The sequence below is a fragment of the Grus americana genome, chromosome 3 (assembly GCF_028858705.1).
Source record: "Grus americana isolate bGruAme1 chromosome 3, bGruAme1.mat, whole genome shotgun sequence".
NCBI classification, from domain to species: Eukaryota; Metazoa; Chordata; class Aves; order Gruiformes; family Gruidae; genus Grus; species Grus americana.
In genome coordinates, this window is record NC_072854.1 from 94,065,459 (window position 1) to 94,092,754 (window position 27,296).

The 27,296-nt window shown below is 40.7% G+C and overlaps 1 protein-coding gene across 2 annotated transcripts in view; it reads right to left on the reverse strand.

Annotated features, from left to right (window-relative positions):
* Positions 1 to 15,341: 15,341 nt before the first annotated feature.
* The window catches only part of LRFN2 (leucine rich repeat and fibronectin type III domain containing 2), a 202,346-nt gene continuing 190,391 nt past the window's right edge, over positions 15,342 to 27,296 (reverse strand). For both annotated transcript variants that reach the window (XM_054822284.1, XM_054822285.1), the window contains one exon: positions 15,342 to 18,070. In XM_054822284.1, coding sequence (XP_054678259.1) covers positions 17,152 to 18,070 — 919 coding nt within the window. In that variant the 3' untranslated portion in view covers positions 15,342 to 17,151. The remainder of the gene's footprint in view (positions 18,071 to 27,296) is intronic.

The window sequence follows — 27,296 nt, forward strand, 5'->3', positions numbered from 1 at the left end:
CTGCTGTACTCTGCATGCATTTGACCTTACTTGCGCCGCTTATGTATGATCTTGGTGTCCTGTAGGCAATTAAAATATCACAATGGGCAAATTGCTCGCTTCTTTCCATAAAACATGGAAAATTTTCTCAAAAACTTTGTTGTTCGATTTACAAGTAGAGATGCCAGACTCCAGGAATATTTTGATCATCATTTCCAGGATTATTCTGAGAATTTGGCAGGAATGTGACAACAGCATTTTCTCCAAATTTTGTAAAGAAAGACAGTTAATTATATTGCAGTACTGTGCAGGAAAAACTGTGTAGTACTACTAGAGCCCATACAGAAGCAAACCAGAAGACAATGCCTGTCACAAGGATCATAAAATCTGAATATTGTACTTAAAAGGATTTGCCTGCACAACTTTTTACTAATTTAATTATATTATATACAGAGCTGTTCAAACAATGTGTGGACCAGCCAAAACATATGCTAAATATATAGTTTCTATTAAGCTTTGCAGCATAAACAAACCACATAGTACAGCATACTGTCTGCCAAAAGCTGTCATATGGTTGGTACAGTCTTAAGGGACACATAAAATTAGAGCTTTTGGAAGTATGGTGGTTTTTTATGTCAAAGATGATGGGATTGACACAAATAAGATTGATTAGCCATATAGATGTCTTTATTAATACTTCATAGGAAGTAGATTTCTTGTTCTATGAAAATTTAATACTGAAAAAACCCCAACCATTCCTTTCCAACTGGAATACAAATAAAATACATTCTTTAATTTATTTGTCATTGTTGAATTGTATTTTGTTTCATTTCATAACAGAAAAAAACCCTATTAAAATGGAAAACTATGCCTTTAATTTCTGAAATGGAGCTGAAATTCTCTGTTTTGACAGTTCTGCAATATTTTCCTGAAAAAAAATATGTAAAAAAAAACTCAGGAGAAATGGTCTGCTCGCATAAATTATTTTTTACTTTATTGATCAGTAATTTCTGACAAAAAAAGGTCAAAAAAATCCTTTCAGTTCTAGTCAGTATAATGTATATAAGTCTGGGATAATTCCATTGTCTTTAATTGCTTGTAATTTGCACTATTGCAAAAGAGCTCAGTATCATGTCTCTCAAAATTTTCTTGAAACCATGTAAATCATTTAACCTTCCTGATATAGCACTGATGTATTTTCTCTGATAAAGGTCTATTTTTGCCCAGAATCTGGAAAGGAAAGGTATTTTCCCTTCTTTTTATGTCATTTTCTAAATCGTTAGTCTCTGCCTTTGTCTCTCGTGTTTCTGTTAACCCTTTTTATTTTTGTTTGTTCCAGCCTTGCTCCATTCTCTTGCATGGCACCGGGTTCACCATTCCCCCCCACCCTTTGCTCCCAAACATTAGAAAGGCAAGGGGAGCTTTCATTTTAAAAGAATTGAACTGTGTGTGCAAGTAACATGGAAAAACTCACTCTCCTCTGTTTATTATTTGAGGAGACAGGTACAGGTCTTGATTTCACTTGAACCCATATTGGTTTAGTTTCTCTAAACTAAACATGGGGACCAACACGTTATTTAGATATGCATTGCTTGATTGTTCCCTTGTTTTCCAGTGTGCTTCATTCACAAGCAAAAGTGGGCACCTTTAAGGCAGAGCCAGCAGGTGTTTGGTAAAGGAACAAGCAAAGATTACCTCCACCAAAGGAACATCATATAGGTGTAAGTAAGCACACCCACTGCCTCACAAACTTGAGTGCTGGGCAGCCACAGTGGGTAATGACAATTGGGTTCAGGACAGCCTCTCAGAGAGCAATATGTATGCAGAAATAAATCAAATTAGTGATGAACTGGACAAGAAGTACAGGCTCCTGAAATCTCCTTAATAACAGGCTTGCTCTACAGCTTTTTTTTTTTTTTTTCTTCTTTTGTTGCTCCCATGCCAAGGCAACCACCTCGGAAATTCAAGAAGGAAATGGATAATTGTCTTTAGAGATGTGATGGGAATGGTCCTTAAGGACATATTGCCTCAGATTTGCCTGGTCCCCTTATGTACCCTTCCTCTCTGTAAAGCGATTATGAATCCAATGCTATTCGTACTGACTGCTTTGCCTGCCTGCATGGAGCTTTTGGTACTTACCCTGATTTTTCACTTTGTGCTGGGCATATCAAAGCAAAAACCTCCTGCCAAATTGTCATCTCTCATTTAGGGGGGCTGTTTCTTTTACCTGCTTTTAGAAGCTCTTCTTGTTAACTGCCTTTCCCTAGCATGTGAGAAAGTGAGCCCTTGCCTTTAAGCCATATGGGATAAATCCATGTCATACAAACAGCAAGAAGGGATTTGCCTATGCTGTGTCTTTAATCCAGTCTAATTCAGAGCAGATGGCTCTGAGAGCCGTGCATGGGGGCACCTGCAGTACGAGCCCGTCCCTCCCCACGCCGCTCCTGCTCACCATCAGCAGGGCGGTCCCCAGCCACCCATGCAACTAGAGGGGCAGGAGGCTCCCCTGCTCTGTTCCCCACTTGCAGGAGTCCAGAGTGTCTTTTCACGTGCCTGCCTCATCTTATCATTTGTAATCTTCTGGAAGAGGTTAGTTAACCTTAAACCTTCTTCTGTCCCTTAAAATCCTGTGACCTCATCGTGGAGGAGGGATGCTATCCAGTTAGTGGCTTAGGGTGCATGGGTGCTGGAGCCCTCAGCGAGGGAAGGAGCTGCAGGTGCTGCATGCGATGCTCAGCTGAGAGATGACATCGAATCGACAGTGAGAAGTAATAGGCGAACTCACCGTTTTCCTCTTTCAGAACTGGATTAAATGCACCCTTGGAAAAAACACGGTGATGGGTTTCCCTAGCAGGCCCTGAGAAGGACTCACTGCCCTAGTGCGTCTCTTGAAATGTATAGTTTCTGTGTCCTATAGCTTTCGGCCATCTCTGCTAAATGCTATAAAAGACAAAGTCAACAGGCTGCACCTAAATTTGGCTTTATTCTGAAGGGAAAAAGGATGTGGTTTCCATCTGACCCAGTCTGATACACAGGGTGGATGGCCTCAAGTTTTCAAAAATCATGACCAAGACTTACTCCAACCCAATCACAAGATATTATAGTGCTAAAATGATATCTTTAGCATTTGAAATACCTTCTGTTTTTCAAATTTAGTCAAGAGGGTTTTTTTGCCTCAGTCAGGAGGAGTAAAAACTATTTTTTTTTTAATTGAAGCTGACAATCTGTCAGAATAATATAAGTATAGGACCTTTATGAAAGACAACAAATATAGCAGTGTCACAATAAAAATCAGTGACACTGGATCCATTTTTTGCCCTGAAACGTGCAGAGTGACAGCCCTTAGAATTTTTATGCCAGCAATAGTAGCTGCAGATCCAATCATTATTTACCTAAATGAAATGTATAATCCTTTTACTGAAACATTTTCAGCTAAAATCAACCCTAATAATTCAGTGGATTCAGCCCAGGTACTTATTTTGTCCCCATCAATCCAGTATCTGAACATCTGAACAAAATTAAAATATACTAAGAATTTCAAGGTCACTGCCTGTTGGCAGCAATTAAAATAGACTCTCTTTTCCATGGAGAACTGATTGATTTTTTTTTTTTCATACGATTTTTCATGTAGTCTGTTAATTCTAGAAGATCATGGATCAAAGACTTCAGAATTGAACCTCAAATCAGGTTAGTTTGTGATTTTGGTCATTAATAGTCCAGAGTAAGGTCAGCTATTCCACAAAATTTAAGTGTGTTTATGATCTCTGCCTTCAAGGGGAAAATAAAAAATCCCTTGCTCCAACAGAACAGGAATGCTAACAGTGGCCAAAGATTAGGGAGACAGGACAGTTTTTTGAAGTCTTCTATTCCTACAGCGTTGAGGACATGAAAAAATGAGACCAGGAGACAGATACATATGAACAAAGAGATGTCTAAAGTGTTAAATAAATACTTCATGGACCACCTCCTGGATTTAGAGATTTGAAAAAGAATCAGACTTAATAATCTAGATGCTTTTGTAAATATTATTCTTTATTTGTATTCACAACTAGGTGGCCTAGATACCTTTGCAAAGCCCCCCTCTGTCCCAACAAGACTGTAATCATAATGCAAAGTTGAAAAAATAAGAATAAGATTTGATTAGAGAGTCCCTCCTGTTAGGATGGTGGGCTTCTTGATTGATGCACCAGGTCCAGCTTTTCAGATAGATCTAAATATACTGGATTCAATACTATGGGACCACAAATATGACACAATAACATGGTCATTAACTGAAAGGACACGGGACAGTTCTCCGGGTAATCCGTGTTTTGTGATACTCTGGACAAAGAAATCTTGATATTTCTGCTTGAATGGCCACTGCTGCATTAAAGACAAGCTGTAAATGAATATCCTCTGTCACCAGTGTGCTGCAGGGCTGGGCTTAAGGCTGTACCTTACTGGTACCTCTGTGAAACACTGTCTAAAGCTGAAAAGAATGTAACCAGGGTAGGTGCTTCATGGTTACACAGCAGGAGAGCTGTGAGGGAGCAGCTGTCCTAAAAGGCACCCCTATTCTCCAGTCGCTCCATTTTAGTTGAACACAGCAGAATTCCGCACTCCCTCCCTTCAGCATCTTGGATGTGCGTGGCGGGAGCTGCAGCAAGGAGCCTGTGAGAAGCACTCCTGACTGCAGGTCTGTGATGATGTAACAGGTATGTATGACATGTGAAGGTGAGGAGACCTATGCGAAGTACCACTGTTGCACCCACAAGTTGGTAAGTTTGCCTTTCCTGCCCCACCTTGCTGTATCCTCATTTTCCTGTCTTATACTGACCTGACTCATGCTGGTCTTGCAGCAAACCTAGGATCCTGATCCCTGGAGCTTCTTAGGTACCCAGTCACCACAGAAATGAAGAAAGAAAAGATATCCGAAGTGCTGTCAGGGGCAGTGCTTGAATTTCTCATCTCTTCTAAAAAGGGGAATGCATTTGGCGAATGTGAAGCAGTGGTGAATGCAGTCTCTGATATTTAGTAAGGAAGGAGCAGCACAATCAGCGCTGGAAGGAGAGGGCTGTCACTGCAGTGTGTCTGCAGTCAGTCTCTCGCCTCTGACACTGTCCTCTTCTGTGACCTTGGCCATTTTACTTTTCTTTGGTGCAGAAAAATGAAAATGCCACAGAAATACTTTAACACATTAGCACTGGAGACTGACAGAATTATTATATATGTGTGTATTATTAACATAGGAATGCATGCATAGTTTTATTTATCAATGCCATATATTTTCATAGACACAGTGAAAGAAAGCAAACAAAACCCTGCACAGCTGTATATTTTTTTGTTTCACACCAAACCTACATAAAGGGGTATCCTAAAAGGAAAGGAGTGGTTTGAAATCTCCCTTGGAATTAATAGAACAGTTGCACTGTCAGTATGTGGATCAATACAGGCCTGTCTGAGCTTTCAGCCTCAGACAGAGAATATATAGTCTTATAAACATATTTACCAGACGTAAGAAGCATAATAAATTGAAACAGAAAATTTGTATGTGTGTGACAGAAAGGGGAAGAGACATCAATGAAGAGGTGATGTCGTACTTCATTTCTGTCAGCTCTTACTGTAAGTTTAAGGAAATGCCCAAGCAAATTAGCTGGAGTCTTTCTGTTGCTACCAGTGATCTGAGGACTATGTGTAAATCCAGTGTTCAGACAACATCAGAACTGTGCAATGGTCAGACAGGAGTGGAGACAGTGTCATTTTGCGTTCGCTTTCGTGCCAGATATTTATACACTCTGTAGGCCACTGGTTGTTTGATGTGCTGAATGCAAATCATATATGAAGACTATTGAAGAAACATATTTTAACAGAAGTTAAAAATCTTGTGCCGTGCAGTTGACTGCAAAAAAAACCAAGTCCCCTTTTTGCCTGTCTCCTATACCACACACATTGAGAAATTTCCACGTGCTCTCACCCCAGGTTTTCCTGCCAAGCCCAGCGCTGCCAGGCCATTGGCACTCTGCTATCATGGTGGCAGGGACCCCCAAGAAAATGGGATAACTGTAAAAAATGCAGATTGCCTCCCACAAATCTGGGTGATCTCCTACTTCCGGGGACAGAGGAAAGTCCTAACAAAATTTGTGCCGTTTGAATTCACTCAAAAGGCTCCCATTTGAGTCATGCTTTTCTAAGTGTACTGATTTTTAAACACTGGGATTAGACATCTCGTGCAGCTTAAGAGAGGTCAAAATGTTGTGAACAGAAGACTGGGTCAATATGCATCTAGTAATTTGGTTTTGGCTGCTCACTCGAGCAAATGAGTTTTTCTAGGTCAGCGATTTTATTCATAGCACCCTAGGCCAGATTCTTCAGTTGGGATAATTTGGCAGAAGTGTCCTTGAAATTATACCCATCTATACAAACTAAGAAGCTTCCCTGATGCCTCTAGCATTTCTTTGCAATGTTCTAGGAGAACTCTGCCTTTGAGGGAGATGACAATACAGCCAGAAAAAAGTGAGAGCAAAGTAAAACTTGAATACAGACTAATTTGGATGTTTTTATAAAGTCTTGCAGACTTCTCTCCACAAACCATTAAGTCTTAATTGCCACACTAATGTTATTTTATATTGTAAGTGCAGCTCCCGACTCCTGATATTATGGCACCCAGCGGAATTAAAGCAGGCACTTAGCTTTACCACCTTCTCTGCTGTAACCTTTTCATTCCACGATTATTATTCTGTCAACGCACGCTTGTTCATTATTACTTAAAGGTGTCGCCCCTTCCACCAGGATGACATGCTGCTGTGTAAATTAGGGCCATAACTAATCTGGTTCGGTGCTGAAGCAAGCGCCTTTCTTCTGGCAAGCCATGAATTAAGAGCTTCTTTCCTCCCAGTGGAAGGAGCCTCTCTCCTTCGTTCCTAATAAGGGCGATGCTGAGGTGGATTTAAAAGGTTCTTTTCTCTTCTGTGATGATCTCCTATAATCTGGAGACTAGGAGCAAACTGAGCATTAGGGCCAGATTGCAAATCCACTCTCAGACTTTTTTTATTAGTTATTTATTTATTTATCTATCTATTTATTTATTTATTTGAAAACTTGTTTAAATACCTTCCTTTTCCCTTCCATAAGGGACATTAAGGAAACGCCTTTCTAACTAGGACTCAAAGTTAATTAATTACTGTTTGTTAATCCCAGTTTCGGTAATTGCATTCCTCCTTCACGAATTTCACATGCCTTTTAGAAATTATACAGTGTTGGGCTGCAAACTGCATGCTATAAATCTGTTAGCCTCACAGCTGATTTTCTTGCTCTGACTGTATATGGAGTAGATGCTGTACAGTTCAGGAAACATTATTATTTCCATTTTAACTCACCATTAAATCGCTTAGACTTATATTTTCCAAATATATCATCTAATGAATTCGATTTGGTTTTGTCCTTGCTGTGTTTTCATTCCCGAATTGCTTCTGACCTATAAATATGTTAGCAAATCTTAGTCTCATTTGCAAATAATTTTGGAGAAAAACATTTTATTCCAGGATTTGTGATTATATTGCTAATTTCAGCTGTTACATTCCCTACATAGCTATTTGTGATAGATCAAATGTTATTACTTCTAGTCCCTTGCCAGATGAGAATAACTTTTTCTATGGCCAAATAATGAAGAAGACATGAACAGCAAATAAGGAATGGAGAACACTTGTACTCACGCGGGAGTACTGTATGCTAATACAGGCAGTGGTAGAAGGACCATTCCCCGTGCAGTCATATGAATGAAAAATAACTGACATAAATATTTATGAGTTGAAGATAACATGGGATAGACAAGCCACGCTGAAACCAAACACATTTTCAGTATGGCTGGGTTCATTCCCTCATCAGCTGCTCTGTACCAGGTAAAAAATAATGGGGAACAAAACAGCCAAGGGAGACTCTTACCAGTGCAGGAAAAGACTATCCCCGAGCTGTTTTGGGAAGGGCTGCTAAACAAATCCTGCTGGGTGTGCTGAGGATGACAGAAAAGGACACACAAATTTAGACCTGTAGAACTGCTATAATTTATACAGGTCTCTAGCACTGGCTAGATTGTACTGGGGGTTCTGAGGCAGGTTAAGACCAGAAGAATGCAGATCCACCTCTGTTCAGCACATTTGGTGTTGAAGTTTTGTGCAGAAAGCATACGTGAACATTTCTGTCAGGAGTTATTTCATATTTAGCTCTAATTGTCCCACTCCGGTTTGTGCTTGGGGTATAAATCCAAAATAAATTCATTCTTGAAAGACTGGAGATTTAACCTGGTAGATTTTGGAGGATATTTGGTCTAATGTACAGGATTTCATTCTGAACAGCAGTATGGCCCAGCTATACTCACCATGAGTAGTATGGGTAATGGGAACATGCCACACTGCACTCTGTATTTATAGAGATGAAGTTATATAGATATATAAAATAAATATATACAGTAATTAGCTCATTAATCAGATAGAGCAGATTCTCAAAAAAACATCCAGGAGAGGATGGGGCCTCTGAAGGGTATGAGATCCTCTCCTCACTAAAATGAGATCCAAGTCACCTGTCCTAGAGATTAATTCTGAAACTCTTCACCAGGTGTAATCCATATTAATGCCAGATACAATTTAAACATAGTGGCATTAACAGTAAATCTAACATACCTGACATAGTAATACCTTTTAGCTGTTTGAAAAGTGGGTCACCAGTTTGATATTCCTAAGGTCTATACTTTGTCTCCTGCTGGAACAATGACAAACGAATGGGTCTGTTTAATCAGTGTCTGTATGGTCAATTTGTTTGTTTGTTTTGTGGTTGTTCTGAAGAAATCATCTGGAAACATCCATCCCCAAACTACTAATCAGGAGTGAAAAGGTAGCAAGGTCCCCAGTATTGAACTGCGTTCATGCCACCTATTGGGAGAACATTGAAGGATAACAGATACCTCTCAGGAAATTTGGGTCCTCAGTTTCTGAGTGATGAAGGAGCTCAGTTCATCTGATTGCCTTGTTACACTGAATAATTCAAACAACTGTAATTGTAATCATCAGTCACTGTAGCAAACAGCAAAGTTGCAGCAGGGTAACTGAGAAAGGAGTATGGCCAGAAAGCACATCAGCCATATTCAACCTGCCCATTCTCCTGTGGTGTGTGGTTACTTCATAGCACCAGCCAGGCTGATATGTATGGTAGATAAAAAGTAACCTCTTGCCTGAAATTAAATGATAAATCAGTGGAGAAAGGGAATGGACAAGGTATGAAACTGGGGGGGGGCGGCGGGGAGGAGAAGAGGAGGACGGGGAAGGTGGTGAGTCCTGGAAGGCCAGGCTAGAGATGCGTGTCCTTTCCTCTCAAATAAGTTCAAGCTGTTACAGACTGATCTAGATGGCAGAAGCAGGGGCCCTCCTTCTGGACTGAGGTCCTAGAGGGATGTGTAACCTACATTCCTCAAGGAAGGACAAGTTCCTCAACCTCATTCAAGATCATGCTTGGTGGTCTTTGTGGAGGACGTCCAACCCAGGTGGCTCTGATCCTCAGATTCTGGGTGGCCAAGGCCAGCAGCAGCACAGTGATTTGGGCACCCAGCAGCGTGCAGATAGCCCAGAAGCTGCAGCCAAAACTGTATTTCTGTCATCTGTATATTGCTGTCATCTGTATTCATGACTTCTAATGAATGCTAACCATTAGCCAACAGTCAGTGTATTATGGGCAGTTACATTTCAATCATTTGGGTCTGTATAGTCATTTTGGATGTGTTTGTGTAGCAGCCCAACCGTATTGCAAGCTGGGACTGTCTGGCAGCTGTTAAAAGCATTTGTATTAACAGCCCCAGGACCGTTTGCATTTTCATGCACCTACTGAGCTTTGCATTGGGCTTGCAACACAACTTTAAAGGCCCACAATCCCATTGGGGTTTCTTTGACAGAAAGCCATCATCTTATGGCTTGTTTTAAACAGGAGACAGATAAGATAACATCTTCTACTGATCTTAATTCTAGGGATATCAGTTTCTTAGGATCAAATTTGTGCTATACTGAGGGTTTCCTGTCTTATCTCCAAATCTTACTACACAACCTGGTACTGTGCAATGGTCCCTTGGAAGGTGGGATCTTTTTTCTATACAAATTTTGTACAGAATGCATATATAGAAGGGTATTTGAATGGAAGAGAGAGTATCTGGTCTTTTGATTCTCAAAACCATGTGAGAAAGGTACTTGAGGTGATGGAGGGGTTTTTTTGCATTATGGCACAGAGTTTCGTATTTGATAATGTTGTTACAGGTTTTAACATTGTTGCTGTAGCTGTACACATTGCTCTGTGTTTAATGACAGTGAGAAACACAGGAGGAGCACTCTGGCCTTCTTGCAAATGAGGAAAGTTCTCATCATCTCTATAAATACTCACCTGTCCATTTCCAAGCTCCTTGGGCAACTCAGTCTCAGATGACAAGGACTGTCTTTTTTGTTAAGTCAGGCTGGACAGGCTCAGAGGCAGAAACTCCAAAACAGGAGGAGTCATTCAGAGCTTGTTCTTGTCCCAGTTTTAGTTCTAAGTTGTGCTTTAATTTTTGGGAGTGTGAATTTTGGAAGTAATTCTTTGCTTCCTTATGGAGAATAGGATGAGGACTCCCAGCCCATCAGGCTTTGGGACAGAGCTCTCTGAAGTTTTCCTGAAGGTACTTTCTCTGAAGTAACTAGTGTTGAACACTATCACAGGATACTAGGATAGGAACGATTTATTGGACCATCCAGGTGTAACACGTTGCATGCCATGCAACAATACATTGCCATGCCTCCTGTCCGTGCTGGGACTTGTGCAGCGATCCCGTCCTGGGGATCCTGCTTCGCCGGGCCCAGCCTGTGTGTGTGACACCAGTTCCACCAGTGACCAGCACACAGCTCTCTGCTGCAGTAACACTTGGATCACATCAGTCCGACGAGTGACATTTTTCTGTCTATGCTACACCAAATTTATGAGCCTAATTATTTGAAGTTTCACATCTCTGAGTCATGTTCACAAGAAGGAAGATTAACACATCCCCTCTCTGGATTTCTATTTAAGCCTCATTACCACAGGGTAAAAAGTAGATATTTCACTGCATGCAGCCCTGCCTATGCCTTCTTAGATCCTACATTTCATACCGATGTAGAATAACATTGGCAAAGAGGACCAACTTCCCTGAAATTACAGAGGCTCTTTTTTCCTGTGCAGACAGTCCTCTTGTGATTTGACTCATAAATAGTACAGGTGGTAATTAACTGCTCAGTATTAAAATATTCCTGCATTGTTCATTGCAGGGAAGAGGATAGGAGTATTAATACTTTTAAAATAAACTAGTCCCACAGAAGGAACTTGGAAAGTGTCACAAAAGACATCCGTTCAATTTCTCATTGCATGAAAAATATTATGAGCAAACATTGCTGAGCAACTTTAACAATAGGTTGATGCCTGCCTCTGTAACTGTACAGGTAACTAATGGAGCATTCTCCTCTCCTATTTCCAAACTAAGACTTATGGATTTTAGAGTCAGGATTTACTTTCTCCTAGTACAGGCCATTGATTTTCAATGTTTCTGTTTCCCACCAGTTTGTCTAGCCCTATGTCCAGGCTCCTCATATGGCTGAGGATAACATGTGATGTCCCTCTCTCCCGAAAACCAAACTGACAGCAAACTAAAGCACAACACTGTGAGCACATTTAAGAGCACAAACACGGGCAGTGAATGCAGAACAGTAGCTTCCTATGGCTGCGTGCCTCCCTGCAAAACATGAGTCCTCAGTGACAGGAGAAGTATCTGGAGCATGTGATGTGAATAAGTCAGGTGAATAAAAGCCCTAATGTAGGAGTTGAGCCTTCGCTGTGGTCATATGAAATGAATGAATCCTTTCACCTCCAGTTAAGTTCATTTCAAGCGTTGCACTCTCCCAGATGGAATGAGATGCAGACTATCACGTAATCTGCTTCCTAGAAAGAGGAGGTCTCTGTTCTCTCTCTCTTTCTCCCATTAATATTTCATTGAAAATGTAAGTGTTCCTTTATTACCAAACTAGGAAATCTGTACATCACAAACCATACAGTTAAAGAGCACAACATGTACATGTGTGCATGTGTTCATTTGAGCATGTATGCATGAATACAAATGCATGCACTTGCTGATATATTTCTATCTGGATATATATTTATATCTCTGGCATTTGCCATCTGTTGGGAGTGTAATACCGGGAATAAGCATCTGGCACTGTTTCGTGTAGTAGGGCCTTTTGACAGCTGATGCTAGGGAATGCTGTACCTTTGGGGATTAAGGCGTAATTAATTAGGACAAGGAAAACATACTGCAGAACATAAAATTCCTATATTAAAAGCAAGAGTTACAAGGTACTCTTTGATTTAGTTTTCATCTGGCCTGCAGCCTAAAACAAAACCTAATTTAATGTTTTTGGAGGGAATCCCCTCATCATGTTTAGGGGAATTTAAAGGTGAAGCATGTAAAATGTTAATAATGTCACTTGTTAATTCCACATCCAGAATAGTATTACACATCCAGAATTGCCCAAGTATTGAAGTACAAATACTGAACGCAGAGGGGAGAGTCACTGAGAAAAGGTTCCAGAGAAATAGGCTGCGAGGGGTGGAAGGGGGTACGGCGTGCACCATATGGTGTGCTGTGGATTACCCACGGGTTAATGGGTACAAAGCATTGCAAACAGATGTGACATTCAGGCTATTCAAAGACTAAAACGTTTTCTTGGTTATCAGGTGGAATTATTCATTGGCCTCCAGGTTACAAAGTGCTTAAATCATTGCTGCATTTATTGCACTCAGACACCTCTAAGGACTCTCTTTGGTCATCCATCTTTGCAATCCTTTTCTGGGTGAACAGTGAGAATGAAACAAACAGAGTCTTTTGGAATATTATTTTCCTCTGTTTCCAGAGCAAATCAATCCCATGGTGTGGGATATAAACAGGCTTAGCAAAGGAAAAGCTATCACCTTTTCAGTCTTGCATCATGCAGGGCAGAGGTACCTTTCATTGCTTTATTCTTATGCATTGCTTTACGAGTGAATTAATACAAATTGTAACCAACTACTGGGTGTAGTTTGGAGACATACAAAAGTAATCTTCCTCTAAGGATGAGGGGAAAGCAAATTGTTTGCTGTCCATTAGAGCTGGCAAACTCAGAAAAGACATTTGAAACCAGAAATACATTCCAAATCATGACATCTGTAAGGAGGATATAAATTGTAAGAAAATAGTATGGTCTGCTTTGCTACGCAGACACACGCATGCACATACTTTTTTTTTTTTCATTTCGTACAACCATTTGGTTCCTAGCAGACATCAAATGAGATCCACATCATTGCTAATTTCAGAAATTTTGATTTCACCATCTTGTTTAATCATCTCCAGGATGATAATTTGGCGACTTGGATTGGGTTTTTTAGCAGGACTAACTGTGTGCAGCATTTCACAGTGGAATCATATCCTGATTTTTCAAGTAAATGGCATATATTTCTACACAAAAAGCTTACTCGACTACTATAAAACATGTAAAAAAATTAACTTACAAGGGTTACATATGCTTTTGCAGTTGTCTTTAATTATTTCCACAAGCTTCACTTTAAACTCTGTAGCACCTTCAATTTCCCAGGCTTCTCTTTCAGAAGGCTCTTGTTGATCTCTGTTTTCCTCCTTACTATCTGCTCTACCCGACACTTGCATCTAGAGCACAGCTGGTGCCGCTGCACGTCACGCTACCATACGTTAATTTATGAGACAGCACTGTTATTTCAGGCCTGTATAAATTTATCAGTGAAGGGTTGTGAGACCAGGGGACTAGGCCATTGGAGCTAGCTGAACTCCTCAATGATGTATGAAAATATTTATTACACCCAGGTAAGTGGATATCTATATGTTATTTCACCAGCCACTGATGTATAGAAGCAGAGCAAGAAACAATCCCTACCGTGCAGTGGCACTACAGAAAAATAATCAAATCTAGAGATGCTGAGTGAGGTGCACACATGAAAATGGAGGCAAAACAAAGGCAAGGGAGAGGTTGGTCAGGTTGCATGTGGAGGACCCTGGGGTCACACTTCTGCATTAGCCATTAGGGCACGGATTCAGGATGTAACCCGAAAGACAAGAGCTGTCTTCAGCAGCTCTCAAAGGGGTAAAGGGGAAGCCACAGGGTAACTGCAGAGGTCTGCTTGGCCGGCTGTGTGAGCAGGGCAGTGGCTGGTGGCACCTGAGGGATGATCACAAGCCAAGAGGTGCCCAGGCACAGGGCTGGCTCCATCCCCCTCTCTGGGCTGGCCACTTGCTGGCTTGCCATGGGGCTCCCCGCCTCACCTACGAGTCCCTGAGTCCTCCCAAATGCTGTGAGCACCACAGGGAACTGCTGGGTGCTTGTCTCATTTTGCTCAGTATTTGCAAATTGGCTAATGAGGATTGAGCCTCATTCACTAAAGCTAAATGAATTAAAATCATGCTTAACAGTAATAAATGCAGCTGTTAGATTGTGGACTTTATTACTTGGGTTCTTTGGCAACTATCCATTATTTTAAAATAGCATCTGTTAGCTTACTTCCTCTAATCTTGCATGAGAAAATGAAAGAGATGTTTTCCTTTTTCACAAAGAAAATAATATAGGATATTGCTTTTGAAAATTCATGGGTGCATATGCTACTAATATTGATGATGAACTCAACAGCTAAATTAAAAACAACCCAGATGTCATGTTCAAAGCGAAGCAGCAACATAATAAAGAAGTCCAACCACACCACTGTGTAACAAGGAAAAGAAATAATTACATGAACGTCTTTAAGAGTCTTCAGTGCAACATAAATGTAAATGTCATTAATGGTTAATATGAAGGTGCCATCTGGACAGTTGGATGATGTAGATTCTGGCACTAGAGGTGTCATTCCTCTTGGAAAGCACGAGAAAACCAGAGACTTTGAAAGATGTTGCAAACAAAGTTTGACTGGATTTCTTTTGAACATATTAATGTCAGTGGTGAGCAATAATCTCTGAGCAAAAATCTAGAAAGTCAGGTCCTAAGCCTAAAAAGTATTCCTCTTATTTCTGCAGATTTGGATCAGGGTTTAAAATACATTAGTGATATAGATCTGTATAAATGTAACCACAGAAAAAGAAGCGAAATGCCTTTTTACAGGATCTTTTCTCATGCATTCCAAAAAGGTCTGTATTTCTTGATTCCTACTTTATACCTAAAATCCTGATAGTCTGAGGGAAAGGGAAAGCGAACACCTAAAGTTTCAAGATAATTTACAAAGTAATTACTGCTCCTTACTTAAGTTTCAAAGCAGACCACAGAACAGCAAATAAATGAAAGGCAGGTACTTTTCCCCAGGAATGTTTTTTACTGTACATTTTGTAGCAAAAAAAAGAAAATAAAGGAAAAAATATTCTGATCACAGGGATGTCATTTTCTAAAACTCCAAGTAGGAAACGTGACGAATACAAGATCAAGTACACAGCCATGTCACAATATATCTCTGCACCTTTAAAAAAAATATACATAGAGTTTGTTCATGTGTTATTTTCACTGTGCCTTGCACCCTTTCTCCACATGTGTTTTACAAAATCATAGTAACAATGTGCAATTTCAGAATGGTTCCCAGCAGCTGATCATTGGGAGCCAACAAATCAATAAACGAATAAAAGGACAGTTGCACTAGCCACCGGAATGCTGGAAATCACAGTAAAGTCGTCAAGGACAATGAAGTCAGCAGTGTGAGCCATGTGCATTTCCACAACCACAGCAATGCCCCCCAAAAACAAATCTGAGAATCAGTTTACAAGCTCTGAAGAGCTCCTGTTCTTAGTTAGCAAGTACCTCAGTGAGGGTGAGAGACTAGGAGGGGGCAGGAGTACACCGGGGACTGGGGAAGGGCAATCTGTAATGCAGGGGACACATAGGAGACCCCCTGCTCTGAGACACCCAAATTTAATTCGGTTTCTGTGGCTAACTGGGAACATACCCAATCCCCTGAAATACAGTCAAGCCCTATCATGGCGACTGTACAGACAAAGAGCTTTTGTCACAATAGGGTGAAAGTCTGTGTTTTCTTTGACAGTTGAACAGAGTGACAGTGTGACCTTTGCCAGAAGCAACTGGTATTCATAATGGGGAGAGTTCACGGGCGCCACTTTTGCTTTCCCTTTATTTATCCTTTAATAGGAAATCTTGATTACTCTTTTTCCCACCTTTGATAGCAACACCCCTACAGATATCAATAGCTGCTGCAATCTGCCTTGAGCATTGACAAGCAGAGACTATGAAGAAGATGGAAGAAAGAGGATGATTTTTTAAAAATTTATTAGCCCCTAGATTTAATTTTTCCTAGGACATAAAGGGGTGGCATTGGAGGTGGGTTATACAGTACATCAAAAATTTGACCTTTGTACATATCCTCCTTTCACCTGCGGGATTTGATGAGACTGAAAACAAAACCAAAAAGTGCATGGAAACATACTTTCTGCTGTGGGGAAAAAAAACAACTCAAAATCAGTAACAAGGCAAAACAGAACAGAAATCATTAAATCCCAACCAAAAGCCCACTCAACAACAAGTGTTGTTTTCCCAGATGTCACAGTTAACACCATGAGATTATGCCGAACAATTTGCTCTGATCTGTCCCTGTGGATGCCCTGCCTGTACTTTTGAGAAAGTCACTTGCAATGACAACCAGACATATCCTAGCACCAGTCTTAGATCCACAGAAGTGTATTTCTGTGGTTAAAAGAAAAGAAAGAGGTGCCCTTTAAAGGAAAAGAAAAAAAAAAAAGAAAAAAAGAAACCCTGTAAAATTAAATTTGTGCTGTTAAACCTCTTTTCATCCTCCTTGTTTAATCTTGTGTGATGGTTCACCAAGAGTCTGAGTAACTTTTGGAAAACAATGCTAAATACAACTAGTAAATTCCTTAAAACATTCACACACGGTTTAGTTGGGGCCAGACAAGAATGGTGCCATACGTGCCTATTCACATTTCATTACCTTCTTTCTCTTTTAGTATCCCTGTTACTTATTTATTTACCTATCTTTTTGGCCAGTACAACTGAAAATGTTTCCTCCCCTCTCTTTCCAAATGCATGGCCCTGCAGCAAACCACGCTTTATAACACATGAGGGGAGGACGGGGGGGAGACACTGATATTTACACTGTGCTTTCCATTACCCACTCTGAGCTCCCGAAAGTCCCTTTTGCCCCTGTTAGGTCATTGTCATCATACTGCAAAAGCATGCCGTTCACCGAGAGGCTCCTCTTTGTCCAAATGTTTGTTATCTTTTTTGGGTAGGTGCAACACTGAGATGTGGCGAAGTCCCCCATGTCAAAAGAATGGCTACGTTTAGTTTTGCCCTCCAGAGGCAACATGAGGAGGCTGCGAAATTTGGACTCCGGCTGGCCCAGCAGTGGCTCTTTGTCCGAGTGGCGGGCCACTGTGGAAGTTCTGGAGTCTGTCATCTCCTCCTTTTTCTGACATTTCAGTTCCAGGGAGGCAAAAGCTCCCATTAGCCGGTCAATATTGTGTTTTGACCTGGAAGGGGGCCTCCACTTACTGGACAATGTGCCCTGTTCACTTTGGAGGCTGTAGTCATCACAGTCACGGCTATTCGCAGAGCTGGAGGAAGAGGAGATGCTGCTCCGCGCGGATTGACAGTTAAACTCCATAAGTTCATTTCTCACCACCACTTTGGGGTTGACCTGGGGCAAGACTCCATTTTGAACTGGTTGTGCTCCATTAGTCTGTGAGTAGACGTTGCTGACGTTAGACATCTTCCCCTGGGAATTGTTGCAGACCTTATAGCGGACCATGAGTATTACAATGAATACCAACAGAGTTGCCACAATGATGCCTCCAATGATCAGAATCATGGTCCCACCCAGGAACTGGCTGTGCATCGACTGACACTGAGGGTAGTCTTCTTTGGTGAAGAACTGGGCGCATCCCACAATATTGGTGGCAGTAAGGGTCGTAGCCGTGTCATCCCACATTGCCAGGACACAGAGGTCATAGCCCGTTCCAGAAACAAGGTTGTTTACAACAAAGGCTTTGTTTGTAGCTGGAATCATCCTTTTAAAAAAAAGAAGAAAAAAAAAAGAGAGAAAAAAATTGGTTACTCTTGACACTAAGGGAAAAGAGAGGAGAACAGACATAAGAACAGTGTGGTGTTTACTGTGCTGGGTACTGGCAGAGAGTAGTCAGAGCCGTAAAATTCAAACAAGCATTCAAGCTTCCCAGCTCCTGTGAATCCAACATCCCAGCATTCAGTAATGCACAAGTTCTGAAGGCCATCTCTCAGATGTGCAATAAAGGGAATAAGAAAAATCAGACCAAACTAGTCCAGGGTTTTTTTTCTCCTCACTTGCTTCTGTCCTAATCTTAAATATATTCAAACCTGAGCAAATAACTCAGAATAAAAATAGGTGCCTACAGAGAGCAGTTCTTTCTGAGTGTGCAAATGACCCTTGCACTTTCTAAGTCTGAACCTGGCAGTTGTCACATTGCCTCACGAGTGCCTGACCATTTTGCTGTGTAACATCAGAAGCTTGCTTACCTTGTGAAGACAAGGGGCTACATTTAGTTTTCTCATTCCCTGAGAATGCAAGGCAGGCTGCCACTTCTCTCTCTTTCTTCACTCACCCACCTACTTTCCCCATCCTCCTACTCCCTACTGTGGAAAATATCTCCTAGAAATCCAGCTATCATCTTCTTTGCCAGAAATTTCTCCCTGCAACCACCTTCCTCTGTGTGAGTGAAAAAGAAATACTGGCATTGGAAGTATGGGCTGTGGAAGTGTGAGGAGAGGTTGGAAAATGCAGGGATGCAAACAGGAAGGTTTCTTTAAAATATAAAAATTCTATTCAATACAAATCCATTTTCAAAAACCAAATAGCTAAGCCCAAGCTTTGCTCCAAGTTTTGTCATTTATAGCTATTATTCTTTGCTGCCACAAAACTTAAGCAGTCATTTGAACTCACGCAATATTAGAGCATTGCTAGTATTCAAAATTAGCAGATGGGAATGAACATGGTCTACCCCCACTTCAAACTGGTGAAAATTGCAGCACATTAGTGGAATACAGAGGAGAATCCCAGATTCGGTGCCTAGTGGGTAGCCAAGAACAAACCCAAAGAGATACCCTGTGCATGTTTCTCTTTACTTCCACATAACAGGCTTGAGTGAGAGAAAAAAAGCTGAAATTAAACCCAGCTCATTGTGACTAAGAGCTGCAGATGTTTAGCACCAGCAGCAAGGGGGTCCTACAGGCACTTACGCCAAGCTGGTGTGACTATACTTGGGACGGCAAGGCCCGGCCAGAGGAAAAAGGCATGCTCCTCGTGGGAGTCATCACAACCAGCAAAAATCGCAGCTCTGCAGAGGCCCTTCCGTGCAGTGGGAGCGAACTGGCCTGCACAGAGAAGCAGCAACATGAAGGCACTGCAAAGATGAGCTTCTGATCATCTTTGCATTTATACATTCGCGCCACTTACACAGCCCTTCAGTCTGGCCACAGGCGAGGATGTGGCTCCTTTTTAAAAAGCAAACCCCCACACAAAAAAATTCTTTAAGGAGAAGAAATATCGGTGAGAGACACCTGGAATATAAACATCACCTGGCAGGTTTACTCAATGTTATATTTGAGATTCTTGGCACATTTATCATCCTAATGGAGATGTTCAGCACAGACATAGATGAACTATTCAGAATGAGCCGAGAGGTCATAAAGCACCCCTCCTGGAAAACTCCAGATATGGTTGCTAAAATGGTTTCTAACAGTCAAAATGGTTGGTCTCAAGTTATCTCTAATTGTTCTTCTCTCCCTTTGGCTCTGAGAACAATACACCACTGGCCACAGTGGCTGGGGCAATGCCTGCACTCTGTTGAGTTGCTCAAGGAATTTCATATGCACGCATCAAGGCTGATACATGGAATAACAGAATACTATTGATCTTCACACATATGATCTTCAAACTCTTTAACAGTTTCACCAATTGCTTCATGTCTCCTGTATCACCTAGTGCTATACTCCACTTCCACCATCACTCCCAGCCACGTGCTTAAAAAATTCTGCAGTGCATAAGTCCTTCAGAAATTATTTCACTGTGAAATCTCATTAGAAGCAAGTAGCACTGTTAGCAGAAAGAATAGTCAGCCCTATAAATTAGGTCTTGGACTTGGGTCATAACTCTCGAAAAACAGAGGTGTAGCACCATGTTTTAGAATGTTTCCTTTTGCTTTGCACTCTCTGAAACACAGAGACACCTCTGTATTCTCTCCAAGCCAACAGCAAACACCTAGGTTTACATATTATATAGTTTTGCACATAACTTACACGCGTAGAAGTACAGTCTTTCAGCATAACACACTGCCAATTTATACAGAGTGAACACTGAAAACTTCAATCATTTACAACTTGTTTTCTTCCAATACGATTACCATTTTTAAATGTACAGCAGTGAGGCCACAACCAGTTCTAAAGCTTGGCCAGATTAACTCTATTGAAACTTGCCATACAAGCTCATCTTAGCCTTTAAAAGAAACTGAGTCATTTCTAAACTCGATCAGTCCTGGAAGCTACAGCTGTGATAATATTGGGACTAATAATAGCTTTATAAAAGATCACAGTTGCAATCCCAATTATGGAAAAAGCAATCATCTCTCCATATACATCTAAAATGAAGAATTTTGGATGTTTCCATAAATAAACTTTGAATGTTCTTGTAAAATATTCAAATTAATGTTATTGTAAAGAACAGCTGAGCATAGGAATAAGCACCAAGTTCAAGAGTTCTGGGAGTTAAGTAATTAATCTCAGACTCAGTTTTCTAGCTCACAGGGAAGACGATCTTGTTTTCATGAAGTTGCCAAATTGTAAGATTATTTTGGCATTCTTCCATGCTTTAGCCCACCCTCCCCACAATGCTGCCAGTCAGCTATGATAGATGACATCTCTTAATGTTCCGCACACCCAAAATCGATGCAGACACATTTTCACTCTGGGATATTGATGACTCTTTGATTGTCCCCAACACAGGTAGCTGCAAGATGCCACTTCAATCTTTGCTTTGCTGCCTAAGAGGGGGAGTCTTTTCATGGCAGCTCTGTACATCTAGCACCATTAATCACGAACCACCGTGCCTTGCCATTGGGACTCAATAGCTAGGAGCTGCTGCAAAACTAAAAAGGGTCATTAAAACTGTGTCTAAGCAGAGGTCCTGCAAGGCTTTCTTCAGTCAGCTCATCAGCTACACACAGAAAGTTGGTTTCAGGTAGCAAGAATCTATAGCCTGGTTCATTGGTGATCAAAAACAGCTTTTAAAAGTTGTTAGCTTTTGAAACAGAAGATCCTCATGCTCACTTGTTAGCCCTCAGATAGCGAACATACTTAATTGCAGCAGTATCTTGAGGCAAGGAGCCTGACATTGTCCACTCGCTCTTCAGGGCAGCGTGATCTTGCAGAGATGCTTCTTATCACAGAAGAGGAATAGAGATCTAAATTTAATACTCACCTTTTTTTAGGGAAAAAAGAGAATAACAGTTGACTAACTGCAAGAGGAGATCAACTAGCAAAACACTTGCTTATTTTTGAACTAATGATAGATTATGATAGGTTTTGATGTGTACAGTTTAAGAAGCCCAGGAACAGTGAGGAATGGGAAAGCAAACGAATACTCAAATATGTTAACAGTGTAAGTGTAAATGTAGTCCTAGCTAAGACAACAAGAAAGTTTAAAATCTCTTTACGGAAATTTCACTGTCCAGACACATAAGACACAGTAATTTCTATATTTCTTCTCTGGTTTATTTTCCCTGGGGTAGTAGAAGCAGGCAAATCTCCTCCACATTGGTACCAGGATTTTGTTACCTGATTCTTAAGCTAGTTTCTGAATCCTATCTGAAGATCGAAATACCTCAAGGAAAACTATTCATATAAGAACATGGTTCTGACCTCTCTGAAAATCTTGCCTCTAAGGAATGAAATGAGCATAGGGGGTCTTACAACTGACTTTCTTAATTTACAAAAAAGCCCTTTCCTCTCACCTTTTGGCACAATAGCATCACTTATTGGAAGAGGAGGAGTCCTATGGCCAGGATTGGGGCATGGCATAAGTGTCTGAAATAGAACAGCAGTAGACAGATGCTTCTGTGAGAGTTTACGTGTGATGAAGAGCCATGAAGCTGAGATGAAAGTCTGCAGCACTTTCGCAAACAATACATTCCCTTCAATCCACAGAGATTTATGTCTTATTTTGTGAAAGCATCAAAATGACACCATGAGGCCCATTTTAGAAAAAGGAAGGATAGTGCTAGCACCCTTCTTTGAAGTCAATCTTCGTTTCTACCACCACCACTAAAAAGTCCTTGTTATGTCCTTGTAGACACAACATATGGAAAGCAAGCAATTTTGTAATTACTCACTTCAATGTGTGGTGATATTAAGAAAATTAGAAAATAAATCACTTAGAAATGCAGGAGAAAAAGGTTTGCTGCAGACTTCGCTCATAATCCCAGATGCAAGTGAGCACTGAAGCTTGCAAGGAGTGAACTGTGCTGAGAATTTAGGAGACCTGAGTTTTATTCTCTACTTTATCAGCTACACTGATATCAGGCTCTACTTTATCAGTAACTCTCAGTTCCTAGGAATCATTTTGCTGTACTGTAAGTCTCCTCATTTATAAAATGGGGATAATGCCAGCAATCTCCTTTCAAAAGAGGCCTGTAGTGTATGGGAGGAAATTAGTAGATGTTATGATTACACCGTAATATACAAATGGGTTCTTTTCTTCTTTGTAGCACTGGGGATTAGCAGGAGTGAACTGCTGGTTAATACTGTGGTTATGCAAAACAGACAAATTAGAGAAAAGACAGATTAGGCTAATTGGCTAGCCAATTCTGTTCCTTTTCTCCATCAAAAGAGGGGTTTGATACCATCTAGTTTTAGCCTGAAACTGCTTTAATCACAGCATTTGCAGGGAGCTGTCAAGGCAATTCCTTTGGGAAGGCACTTGCAACTCCCAAGACTCAGTTTTATACTGTCCTGCTAGACTATGTTGCTTTTCTCGTGGTCTTTTTTAGTATTATCCAGGGCTACATCCTATCTATATTGCAATACAATTTCTTCTTTTGAAGTGAATGCTAGGAGTTTAAAATTGAAAGTCATGCTAATTTATTAACTGCTTGTATCTGGGGGGGGGGGAGCCTAATTGCTGTGTTGTGCCTAAGCTGCTCACGCCAAACTCTTCCTGTAAGATTCTATGTCTACATGCTGTGTCCCAGTACAAACACCTCACAAGAAACGGTCCGTGTCTTTGCTGGTAAATTCTCTTGTCCTCCAGAGTGACTTCGGAAAGCTGTATATCGAAAATAGCCCTTGGAATATTAACTCCTGAACCGTGCTGGAAAAAGTATGCAAAGAACTGTACCAAGACATTAACAGTACAGATGATGGGGTTCTGGTGCATAGGGATGTTTCTCGGCCCTCATTAATTTACCAGCGCAGCTGTAGCCTATACATTAATTATGAAGTAACTGTTAATCAGTAGTGCTAAACTTTGTCACTATGCACTATAGTTTGTAATGAAGAGGGGAAAAGGAAGAGGAGTGCCAGGGTGAAATAGAGAGTGTTCTGTAAAATCATCTTCCAGTTTGTTAGCACGCTAACTTTCCTGTAGAGTAATGCCTTAGTGTGAAAATATCAATTTCACTGTACATTCTTATTCTTGAACTTCATCTTACACAAAGTTGAATCCACGTAAGTGCAAAATATTACCCTGATTGCTCTCAGAACTAGAAATTGGTCCAGAAAAGGTTAACACTGGAATCTGACCAATTTTCATTTTTCAGTGAAAATCTCAAGTCAAAAATATTCATTTATTTCATCAATAAGTTTCCCCCCTATTTTAAAATCTTTGTTTTTTTTTCCTTTGTTCCAGTTTTATAGGTAATTCTGAAAAAAATTATGATTCCAGCTAATCTTCCTTTAAAGTATTATAGAAGGGTCTGATAGAGTCCTACTTTTCAGGTGGAGGGTCCACTTTCAGTCCCAGTGGGATTAAAGTAGGATGGTAAAGGGAAGAGGGAAAGAATCAGTGGTGGCATACTGGAGAAAATCTGGCTAAAGAGCACGTAACGAGAGTGAGTAATCAAAGGATGGAGTTCATTGCCTGAAGAAGGAGCACATAAAGTAAGTTATTTCACTGAGGACAGGTAAGGAAAGAAGAAGGAAGAGAAGGTTGAAGTGAGAGAGAATGCAAGAAGAAAAGAGGATAATGAACACTGGTCGCTCTGGCAGTGTCAGAGCAGCAGAAAATGATAGAAAGATAAACAGGTTCAAAGCAGCCACTGGCAGGGCACTATCAGGCATGTGGCGACCATCAAAATGATGGAAGAAGTTTAGGTGGCCACTGAATGGGGACCAAGATCACAAAACCAGCTCAATATATGGTTGAGTGCAATCAAACATAGGTGAAGAACTTTCAGCAAAAACCAAGACAATTAGAAAGATAGTGAAGTGAATCAAGGCAGTGGAAAGAGTTCAGACGGTGGGCAGATATTACGCAGGCTGGAGAAAAGGGCAAAAAAAGATCAGAGGAAGACTAGAAGGATCTAAATTGCAGTGAAAATGTCACACGTGATGTATTGCCTGGGAGCAAGAACAAGTAATTGACAAATTTGGACTGCACCATTGGCATTCTTCTCTGCTGCCAACTTTTGTAATTTCCTTGAAAGTTTTATGGTGTATACTGTTGTTACTTTTTGCTGTGTTTTTGTCCCAGAAACCCCCCAGTTTCTGCAGTCATGGAATGAAAGTAGAATCTAAAATGTTATTAAAAATTAAGTAAGCTAACAATAGAGATTAATTTCTGACCCTTCAATTTTCAAAAAAAGCCCTTGAATATATATCTTTAGATCATCCTAAAGCCTCAGGAATCAAAAAAAACCAAAAACAAAGTACCAAGCATATTACTGTGTGAGATCTCAGAGTCTTTTGGTACCTGATTCAAGATTTTTTAATCTAAGAATCTGAGAAAGACAGAGACCTACTGTGACCTGCATCTCAAAAAAATGACAGTTGTCTTTCTGGTGTTCTGGGAAAAAAGAGAGCTGTTAGTATTAGCAACAAGGCGTAATTCCTCTGTCAGTCATGTCAACATAAGGAAATGTCAGATAATACCAGGAGGTAGCCAGACTTGATCAGTAAACACTAACTCAACTCAGCATGAATAATTTCCTGCATTTTTTATTTTATTAGTTTTTGGGGGTTTTATGACATACAATCATAATTTTGCCTTCAGATGGAACATTTATTATTAAACACAAATCCCTTCCTGCTTTTCTGAATCTTGTCTCCTCATCACTCATGCATCCAGCTGCCCTTCAGAGAATCTGTCTCGTCAAATGAAACACATAGTACATATCATTTCATTATTATTTCCTCATTTGCTTATGCTCTTTTCTGCTCATTTGGAAAAGTGGGGTGGGAGGTGGGGAAGAGATGACAGAGCCAAAAGCAATTGATATGTCTGTCACAAGATGGTGAACCAGGGAGATACTGGTAATGAATATATCCTCTGTGCTACAAGGGAAAGGAGGGGGGGAAAAAAGAAAGAAAAAAAAACCCCAAACAAAAAACCCCCACCAAATATTAAACTACTAGCTCAGAGAATATGAATCTCTGGTGATATCTGATAGGCTGCTGAACAGAGTCCCCTGGGGATGCACTGAAGTCATTTAGCAGATGACAGAACAAAGCATAGGCTTCTAGGGGACATTGCTGCACAAGGCTGAGAAAGGGGAACCGTGGTACAAGGTATTCTGCTCCCCTCCATTAGCCACTGCTCTAAGAGGAAATGCTCCTCTCTCTATTATTCCCAACCAGATTCTTGCAAACGACCGGGAGCCACAGGCAGGTAGAACTGGTGAGGCACATCTCAATGAATGAAGACCACCAGCACCATCCCGTAATGCCCTGAGTTAATAAAGGTGCTCAGTGCAGCTGGCCAGGTGCAAGCTACTGCACTGGAACAACCTCATTTTGGTTAATGTTGGTATGACAACACAAAATTAGACTTTCGAGCTCCCTGATCTATGCTATCGTTTCTTTCATGTGGACCTGACAGCAGCGGGCATTTAGTGCCCTGATCATTAAATGTTATCTTTAAAGGGAATGCAGACATACCCTAGAAACATTTGACAGCACAAAAGAAAAATCCAGTCATACCCAAGCTATTCAGCTGCACACAGAACACCTTTCACCTCAATATATCTGAGATACTAACTGCATCAGGAGAAAAAAATCCTAACACTAATTCAAATCCAACTAAAACATATTTAAGCTCATTAGCAGAGCAATTGAAAGTCCACACAATATTTCTGTTAGTAAATGTGAAGCTGCAGTATTTATGGAAACAATGCATAACCATACCAATAAATTCACTCTGTATCTTGTTAATGTAGAGTTAGAAAGCTATCATAATTCACAGCAATATTTCAAAAAGCCAGTCAGTAAATTTGAGATTAATCAAAAAATATCTAAAATCAGTAAGTTATTCTACTGATAGTTGCAACAACACATTACAACTACCTGATTTCTAAAGATGGGAAGAGATAAAAGTTATCCATGAAAGTTGTGCTGAAGTTATCAAGCAGAGTGTGGGACCTGGAACACTCTTTTCCCAGTTTTTAATAGACAAATGGTCCATCCACTTGGCTAAAGTGTCGTGCTTATTCTCTCTGACTCAAGTAATTTTGAAATCTTTTCTGCAGAGTTGGACAGCTGCACCAGAAAAGGTCATCCTACCACACCAACAGAGGTTCCCAGAAGAGAAGCAACATTAGAAGTAATGAGCACATTTAGGAGCTCAGAGGAAATTAATTTGCAAAAGGGATTCTGCTATTTTCCTGGCAGAGCACAGCTGTGAGATTCAGCTATCCTTGCTTGAGAGGTACAAGTGGGGCTTTCCACTTATTTCCAGGCAGTGAAATCTGTGCAAATTGTAATGACAGGATCCAAGACAGCTGACTGGGACCCTACAGTGGCTGACAGCTGCCCATCCCCTTTTTCTGTAAGAGCTCATGTGAGCTGAGGTGAAGAGGAGGATCTTCAGTGACTTACTGGCAATTTCATTCATGCTTACTATGCGGAGCACTTACGCTAGGTTGCAACTCCTGTCTCCTGCAGAAACTCTGTTCCCTACCACACAGGCTAACGTTATCTCCAGAAGGTTGTGCTGAAACGACAAAACGCGCAGGCACTGCTTGAAGTTATGTTCACCCATGTTTTGTAATTGATTGG